Source organism: Mobula hypostoma, chromosome 18 (genome assembly GCF_963921235.1).
Source record: "Mobula hypostoma chromosome 18, sMobHyp1.1, whole genome shotgun sequence".
Classification (NCBI taxonomy): domain Eukaryota; kingdom Metazoa; phylum Chordata; class Chondrichthyes; order Myliobatiformes; family Myliobatidae; genus Mobula; species Mobula hypostoma.
The window spans coordinates 60093932-60103464 of NC_086114.1; the positions used below are offsets into that span (position 1 = coordinate 60093932).

The window sequence follows — 9533 nt, forward strand, 5'->3', positions numbered from 1 at the left end:
GAGTGGAACAGGTCACGGATGTGGAGAAGGAGGAGTGTAATGTCACGGATGTGGAGAAGGAGGAGTGTAATGTCACGGATGTGGAGAAGGAGGAGTGGAACAGGTCACGGATGTGGAGAAGGAGGAGTGTAATGTCACGGATGTGGAGAAGGAGGAGTGGAACAGGTCACGGATGTGGAGAAGGAGGAGTGGAACAGGTCACGGATGTGGAGAAGGAGGAGTGTAATGTCACGGATGTGGAGAAGGAGGAGTGGAACAGGTCACGGATGTGGAGAAGGAGGAGTGGAATCAGGTCACGGATGTGGAGAAGGAGGAGTGTAATGTCACGGATGTGGAGAAGGAGGAGTGGAACAGGTCACGGATGTGGAGAAGGAGGAGTGTAATGTCACGGATGTGGAGAAGGAGGAGTGGAACAGGTCACGGATGTGGAGAAGGAGGAGTGGAACAGGTCACGGATGTGGAGAAGGAGGAGTGGAACAGGTCACGGATGTGGAGAAGGAGGAGTGTAATGTCACGGATGTGGAGAAGGAGGAGTGTAATGTCACGGATGTGGAGAAGGAGGAGTGGAACAGGTCACGGATGTGGAGAAGGAGGAGTGGAACAGGTCACGGATGTGGAGAAGGAGGAGTGGAATGTCACGGATGTGGAGAAGGAGGAGTGGAATGTCACGGATGTGGAGAAGGAGGAGTGTAATGTCACGGATGTGGAGAAGGAGGAGTGGAACAGGTCACGGATGTGGAGAAGGAGGAGTGGAACAGGTCACGGATGTGGAGACGGAGGAGTGGAACAGGTCACGGATGTGGAGAAGGAGGAGTGGAACAGGTCACGGATGTGGAGAAGGAGGAGTGTAATGTCACGGATGTGGAGAAGGAGGAGTGGAACAGGTCACGGATGTGGAGAAGGAGGAGTGTAATGTCACGGATGTGGAGAAGGAGGAGTGTAATGTCACGGATGTGGAGAAGGAGGAGTGGAACAGGTCACGGATGTGGAGAAGGAGGAGTGGAACAGGTCACGGATGTGGAGAAGGAGGAGTGGAATGTCACGGATGTGGAGAAGGAGGAGTGGAACAGGTCACGGATGTGGAGAAGGAGGAGTGGAATGTCACGGATGTGGAGAAGGAGGAGTGTAATGTCACGGAGGTGGAGAAGGAGGAGTGTAATGTCACGGATGTGGAGAAGGAGGAGTGGAACAGGTCACGGATGTGGAGAAGGAGGAGTGTAATGTCACGGATGTGGAGAAGGAGGAGTGTAATGTCACGGATGTGGAGAAGGAGGAGTGGAACAGGTCATGGGTGTGGAGACTGAAATCTAGGCCTCCACTTACTCTGCAATTGGCTCTGTGAAGTGGCATATTGATTATTAGTGCGCATGCACCGGTCGTGCAGGCAGCCTGTTACAGCCATTTCAGACCAGTATTCTTACTTTTTAACTTACGTTATGTTTCGTTTTTTTTTTCCACAGTAACACATCGAAGCTGCACCCTCTCTAACATGCTGGTAGAGAGAGCTTTATTTGGGTTTTTAGCGCTGGAAATAGTTACATTCGGACACGTCTCATTAGCGGGACAGAAGCATGGTAGCATTGTGTATTCCAGGGACCAGCTGATTGACCTTATGCCGACCGGTTTAGCGAGCAGAGCGGCGGACACCCCTGCTGAAATCTGGAGGAAAACACACAGAGGATGCAGAGGGGGATCACAAAGTCGAGGAAAGAGGACCGGGTCGAGACAACAGAGACTTATGGAGAAGAGGAGTTCGGTGGGTAATAAAATGGACGAGTTCACGGCACTAACCAGGCATCAGAGAATATTTCGGGAGTGCGGTGTTATGTGTTACACTGGAAAGGGGCTGCACGAGGACATACCCGATCAAAACTTCTCCATGGAGGGCTTCCAGACCGTTCTGGCTGACCGGAAGTGCACTGAGAGTGGTAAGCGTAAAGGAGTTGGGTGCTTACTGTTCTGATTAACAACGGATGGTGCAATTTGGGTCATAGTATGATCGAGGAACGTGTTTGTAGACCGGATATTGAACTTTTTACTGTTGGACTTCGGCCACATTCCACCGAGATACAACACTGGGAGGTCGTTCCTGCCTGTGGCCATCGAACTTGCAGCTCCTCCCGTGGAGGGTCAGACACCCTGAGCCAATAGGCTGGTCCTGGACTTATTTTCCATCTGGCATAGTTTGCATTTTGTTGTTTGATTGTTTGTGGTTTTAGTATTGCTATATTTATGCTCTATTCTTGGTTGGTGCGGCTGTAACGAAACCCAATTTCCCTCAGGATCAATAAAGTATATCTATCTATCTATCTATTATCATAGACTGTTCTATTAGCAATAAATACCACAAGTAAGTGTCATTGTTACAGAACCTTTGAATAGTCAGTCTCCCTGAAACCCCAAACCATGAACTTTGACCCCTGACCTAGGCTCCAGAGGCCCAGATGTCAATCCTGGTGTTTCCCACCAGAGCCTTGCACAGAAACACCAGATTTCAGAGGAGCAGGCATGCTCATGTGGTTAATATCACAGTGTACATGCTTGGGCATAACCTCAAGTCCTTGGATAATTGAGGCCCTGCTGATTATTCGAGGTCCAACTAGAGGCCAAAGCATTTGCCAGAGTGATCTCCTACCACTGAGTCACGCCACACCAGGGACACATCCACGAAAGGCCACACTCACAGCCTAAAGTCATGCTGTGGACTGACAATCCACAATCAACCCAAAGCTCTGCTCAGAGAATAGCCTCCTCTTCGGCCTTGTCTACACACAAAAGCCCCATTATCAGAGTCTAACTTGGGCCCAAAGTAAGGCCCAGCCCTAAACTGAATCCACAGGTCAGGAAGACCAACACCCCAACTCAGCCCAGACCTTGCCTCAAACCTTGGCTCAAACCCAACTCCCTTCACAGACTGAAAACACAAGTAATTCTGCAGGAGGAACACAAAATGCTGGAGGAACTCGGCTGGTCAGACAGCTTTTTGGCCAGGAATGAACCGATGATGATTTAGGCCAAGACCCTTCAACGTGTCTTCTATATGACATTGATTTCTCTGACTTTCAGTAACTACTCTCCTCTGCTTCCCTACTCCTTTGTTTTCTGTATTCCTCCAGCTCCTTCACCCCTTCCGTTTCCCCTCACAGCCCTCATGGCCTGCCCACCATCCACACCTTCCTCCCTTCTGTTCCTCGCTTCCTTCCCTTTATTCAATGGTCTCCTACCAGATTCAATCTTCCTTAGCCCTTATCCCTTCCACATATCAGCTCTGAGATTCTCACATTATTCCCACTTCCCGCCCCCACCTACTTACTTTCTCTCCTCCCCTGGATTCGCCTAGCACCTGCCAAGTCATGGTCCTTGCTGATTTTAATCTGGCCTCTGCCCTCTTCCCGTCCAGTCCTGATGAATGTTGCCCATTCATTCTGCTCCATAGATGCAGCCTGACCCGCATTTTCTGTGCTGTCCCTTCCATAGAGTAGTACGCACCTCATCACCAGCCAGAAGCACTTCAGACAATAAATCCTGGATCTTCGCCATTTTCCTTTCAGAACAAACTAGGGCAGAGAAGAAAAAGGAATATTAAAAGAATCAAGGCAGTGGGTTTTGCAATAGTTTAAATATTCAGAGCAGGAAGCACTGATTTCCCCACTGGTACCTCGGCCCCACACTGTTGATTCACTGCCCTCCCTCACCCATGCTGTTAGAATGAGACAGTTTGCTGCCAAACACTCCTCCCTCTCACAAAGAACTTGTGAGGAAAGAATGATTCACACTCCCGGCAACAGTGGGCAGGATGCTGAGCTGTTCGTTGTGAAATTGGCCAACTGCTCTCTGGGCAAACTGCCTCATGTGTGCAGCTGCAATGCTGGAGCTGTGGACAGTTTAGACAGCAGTGACATCCACTGGGCTTGTAGAATCAGTGGGACAGAGACAATCCTTTCTGAACTGGGTTAGAAAGTTCATGAAAGATGGAGGGAGACTTACACTGACTCATGGTCAAGGAACAGTTTAAAACTTGCCAAGGCCTAACCAGTTGGTTAACACTCCCCATTACACAAGGAGAATGGAATGTGTGTGAGGGAAAAATATCTCAAACTCCATGGCAACATTTCGGCTGAAAATTCTGACTGTTGCTGACACAGACATCCAGAGCATACACGGACCCAGGGCCCGGAGAATCCAGTCATAAATTGCCTTGCAGAAGCCAGTCTGAGTCATACTCCTAAACATGGGAGATCGGGCAGATGCTGGAAATCTCCAGTAACACTCACAAAATGGTGGAGGAACTTGGGACTTCGCCCAAAACGTTGACTGGTTATTTCCTTTCGTGGATGCTGCCTGGCTTGCTGAGTTCCTCCAGTGTTTTGCGCGGCTGAGCTATAATCCACCAGTCAAATCTGTCAAAACCAGGCCTGAGGGCTATTTTTAAAGAAAGAGGACAGAATCAGTATGTGGTGGGTTTCAATAATTTTGTCTTCAGTTAAAGTTGTGCTGGTAACTGAATTGAACAGTGGGTGAAAAATCTGTTTCACACTTCCAGTTTTTACAGCGTAGGAGACTCAATTGAGCCTGTGACGGCATTTCCTGCAATCTGTAAATTGGGTATCAGCTGTGATGTGTCTGCACAATTGACACTGCTATCTCATTTCAATGTGCTGGTCTTAACAACCATTCAACTCACCAGTTAACTCTCACCTGCAGAGAGATCGAGCAGCGACACAGGAAGTGTCTTGAATACCTGCTGGCACGGATGGAAGTTAACTTGAGTTTGGGGCGTGACCAGTTCAGGGACAGAAAGGATTATCTCCACTGGCGGTGTCTGAGCCACGGGGCAGATGATTTAGGATGAAGAGGAGGGTGTAGCAATGGTACCTACAGGGCTGTGAGCCCAAGGAACGCATAACCAGGTCCAAATCAGAGTGACTGACTGACAAACTTTGGCTGTGACAGCAGCACAGCCAGTAAAGCAGCTGTCCCACAACCCCAGAGACCCCGATTCAATCCTGACTTCCTGTGCTGTCTGTACACTCTCCCTGTGACCGTGTGGGTTTCCTCCGGATGCTCTGGTTTCCTCCCACATTCCAAACGTACGGATTAACCTTCCCAGCCCTAAACTGCCCTGGGTATAGAGGAGGGGCAAAGAAAAATCAAAGGGGAATTGATGTATGTGAGAGGGGATAGGTTACTGTAAAATAACCAGGGGAAATGGAATGGGCGAGAATGTTGAGACCTGGCAGAGACTTGACGGGCTGAAAGGCCTCTTTCTGCACTGTAATGACGAGGAAGATGAATGTACACAGGACTTCTGACAATCTCGGAGCACTGCCATGATACGGCTTTAGGAGTGTGGTAACATTGATACCAGAACCTGACTGCCCCACCAGCCTCTGCCTACGTGCAGTGCCACCACTGGATCCAGTGGCCAACAGCTCAGTAACCAAAGGTGCAGGTATGTACTAGCGGAGAGAACTCTCTGCCAACCTGTCATGCTGCCAGAAGCCAGAGCCCAGGAAAGAATGGGTACAAGAGTTACTGTTGTCTTCAGACAGATGCCGCTATTCAGCAGGGAACCACTGAACAAAATGACCCATTTGCCTGCATTTGGCCCATCTCCCACTAAACCTCTTCCATTTATAAACCTTCCAAGTGTAAACACGTACTTGCATCTACCATCTTTTCTGGCAACTCATTCCACATATGCACCACCCTCTACGTGAGAAACTTGCTGCTCAGGCCCGCTTTTAATCTTTCCCCTTTCACCTTAATCTGGCGTTAGACTCCTCTACCCTGTGAAAAAGACTTTATCTATGTCCCTCAAGATTTTATAAAGTTCACTGAAGCCACACCTGATGTTCCAACTATTGTACTCAGTATCTTGACCCATGAATGAAAGTGTGTCAAACACCTTCTCCACCACCCTGTCTACCTGTAAACCACTTTCAGAGACACAAAATATTCTGCAGATGCTGAGGTCAAAGCAACACACACAAAACGCTGGAGGAACTCAGCAGGTCAGACAGCATGCGTGGAAACAAACAGTCAATGTTTCGGGCCGGAACCCTTCGTCAGGACTGTAGGGGGAAGGGGCAGAGGCTCTACAAAGAAGGTGGGGGTGGGTGGGAAGGAGAAGGCTGGTAGGTTCCAGGTGAAAAACCAGTAAGGGGAAAGATAAAGGGGTGGCGGAGGGGAGGCAGGGAGGTGACGGGCAGGAAAGGTGAAGAAGGAATAGGGGAAAACACAATGGGTAGTAGAAGGAGGTGGAACCATGAGGGAGGTGATAGGCAGCTGGGGGAGGGGGCAGAGTGATATAGGGATAGAGAAAGGGAGGGGGAGGGAATTACCGGAAGTTGGAGAATTCTATGTTCATACCAAGGGGCTGGAGACTACCTAGACGGTATATGAGATCCTGTCTGTTGTGGCGGACAGAGCGGAGGTGCTCGACGAAGCAGTCCCCCAATCTGCGTCGGGTTTCACCGATGTAGAGGAGGCCACACCGGGAACACCGGATGCCATAGATGACCTCAACAAACTCACAAGTGAAGTGTTGCCTCCCCTCCCCCACCTCTTGATCTTTCCCCTTACTGGTTTTTCACCTGGAACCTATCAGCCTTCTCCTTCCCACCCTCCCCCCACCTTCTTTATAGGGCCTCTGCCCCTTCCCTCCACAGTCCTGACGAAGGGTCTCGGCCCAAAACGTTGACTGTTCATTTCCACGGATGCTGCCCGACCTGCTGAGTTCCTCCAGCATTTTGTGCGACCACTTTCAGAGAACTATGTACTTGTACCCCAAGGTCCTTCTGTTCTGCAACACTCACCAGAGCCCTGCATTTTTTGTATACGTCCTGCCCTGGTTTAACTTCCTAAAATGAATCTCTTTGTACTTGTCTGACTTAAATTCCATCTGCATTTTCTTTGCCCTACAATCTGGATCCTACAACAACCTTTTTCACTGTCTTCACACCACCAATACTGGTGTCAACCATAAACCAACTATCCATTTTCATCTAAATCATTAACATAGATGACGAACAACAGGGACCCGGCTCTGATCCCTATGGCCCACCTCTGGTCACGGATCTCCAATCTGAAAATATAACGCTCCACTACCATCCACTAATTCTGTCCACCAAACCACCAATGTGTTAAAGGAAGTATTAATTAAACCAATTCCCGCCAGGATCAATAAAGTATGACTATGACTATGACTATTAAGACCAAAGGTCTTTACACCTTGATCTTGTGTCAAGGTACATATATTAGTGAAGTTTTGGAGATCAGAGTGGGAGAGGACCACGAGGAATGACAAGAAACATGGACAGTTTCTGCTCTTATACGTGTTTGAACTCCTACCCATTATATCAGTACTGGTTTCAGCATTCCTCAGCTTCTGGATGGCAACTGTGAAGCCTTGGATAAATGCAAAGTATCCATTACTGGGAAACCTCTTTGGATTTCTGGCTGCTAATCATTGTCCAGATCCAAACTCAGCCTGTAAAATATGGTATAACCTTATCCTTCTCTGGACCACCACGCCCACTTGAACTCCCCTTTGCCTTGCCCCTCCAATATCACACCCCAACCATCAAGCCCATTGCTCCAACCACATGGATGTTTCCTAACCTTCTGAGCTGATTGTGGACAACAGTGGAAGTTCTGCTACCCATTTTTTAACATTACCACGTGCCCCCGTCTTGTCAAAATCTCCAAACTTCTCAGAACTGCTGTCCTCTGTAAGACTCCGGCCCCTAGCCCTTAGTGGCCCTGGTTCTGGCTGCCCACACCCACTCCCTTCTCCCAGATTCATCTTTAAGCCCACACTCATACCTTGGGTGCTCCATCTCGGGCCTGTCCCAAAGCAAAGCCCTATCCCATCCCTTGTTGACTCTCTCCACCACAGTTCAGCGCATCTTTATCATCTCACACTTCCAGCAGTTTTCCCTCGGCTGAAAGGGGCTGTATCAACTCGGGTCACGCTGTAGCTAACTGCCGCAAGGCAAAGGGAAATAAGGAGCAGCTCACAGCTTGCAAAAAGCCACTAAATGTTCTCATCCTTCACCTTTCTGGCGGTGAGGCAGGAGAATCAATGGTTCCAAGACTCCGTGTGATCACAGCCCCGAGTTCGGACAAAAGTCCCTCCTTGCGCAGACTGTGGCGAGATACGAAAAGTGTTGTTCTACAACTTTGCCTGTTGAACCGCTGAACGCCGCTGGCACCAGTCCAGCTCTTTCCCTAGGGTGTGGCAGGCTTTCCATCTCTTTATACAGAAATGAGTAACTTGGATTGAAGCAGGGTCTTTCATACTAACACAAGCCGAAATATTTCAATCAATAAATAAAGCACTCCTGAAGTCTGTTCAGCAACATTGGTTGATGGATAACCGTTGTCCCGTCCCCAACTGGATAACTTGGCTCAGAAGAGTTTACACAATTATTCACACGTTATATGATTTTATAATCACAGAATGAATCGAAATCTATTATTTTTCAGAGGATTTAAGATTTCACTCTGATCAATGCAATCAATAATAATCAGTCAATAGTGTTCTAGAAGTGATTTTATCCTTTACTCTACCTATCTTGGATATTTTTAATAAGAATTGGAATCACACCTACCCGATTGCTCAGCCACAGAACAGACACTAACTCAGTTCCAAACTCCGATGTCGCTCACGGGTGTGGCTGTTAAATACTAGCTGTACAGGGCCACATCAACACTTGCTGAATCCCCACCCCTCTCTAAGCCCATCCCTGTCTGTAGCAACGAACCCTTCGAAACAATAATCCCTAACGTAGGAAAAATGACTAAACTTCAAACTATCTCTTCGGTGAATCACGCCTGACCCACCTCGGCCCGACTGAAGCTGCTTAGTTAAGTTTGGGATGAAGTCCTGATAAAATTCTGTTCCATTTGCAGATTTTTACACGCCTCGCCGTTCTAAAGGAAAGTGTTTCACTGGCAGCCGCTCAAAGCTGCAGCCCGATTCCCCGCCTGCAAACCACACGTTTGCCCAGGCAGCAGAGGAAAGGCATTCAATCTTCATCTGAGCCTCGACGCTACAATCAGTGTTCCCAACCCCGAACCCACAATGCCGAGGCTATCTCTCTGCAATCAATCAAATAGAAACTTTTCTTGACACAACCAGCGTACCGTGGCAAGTTAACTTGTCATGTCTCAGCCTTGGCTGGGAGTCATCATTGCGAGGAATATTTAAAAAAAAACCATTTTGTAGTATTCTAAATCCTGCAAGATTCAAAATCTCAGTTTCCTAGGCAGGGTGCACCATACTTGTAGCTCTCTAAGTGGGCTGCAGAAAATGGATTTCAGAAGTACTTGAAAAGTACTTTGTTTTAGTAGGAAAGGCGCGACCCAAATGCAAATTGCTAATTTCTGTTTAATCTAAGACAACACCACACCCCGGGGAAGGGCAGTGCTGTTCGGCGGCTCAACAGACACTGCCGCAGCTGGTGGGGAGATGGTGCCGCAGCATGGAGATCGGGGAGGAATGCGCTCATATTCTTGGCTGGCCGCCT

The 9533-nt window shown here is 48.5% G+C and overlaps 1 protein-coding gene across 2 annotated transcripts in view; it reads right to left on the reverse strand.

The window, feature by feature from the left end:
* Positions 1-8734, reverse strand: part of anxa2a (annexin A2a) — a 31531-nt gene extending 22797 nt beyond the window's left edge. The window contains exons 1-3 of one of the 2 annotated variants that reach the window (XM_063070967.1): positions 8616-8734; positions 4275-4422; positions 3490-3557 (exon numbers count right to left, since the gene is read on the reverse strand). In XM_063070967.1, the coding sequence (XP_062927037.1) occupies positions 3490-3540 (51 nt within the window). In that variant the 5' untranslated portion in view covers positions 3541-3557; positions 4275-4422; positions 8616-8734. The remainder of the gene's footprint in view (positions 1-3489; positions 3558-4274; positions 4423-8615) is intronic. The other variant, XM_063070966.1, reaches the window with a different exon arrangement.
* Positions 8735-9533: the final 799 nt, after the last annotated feature.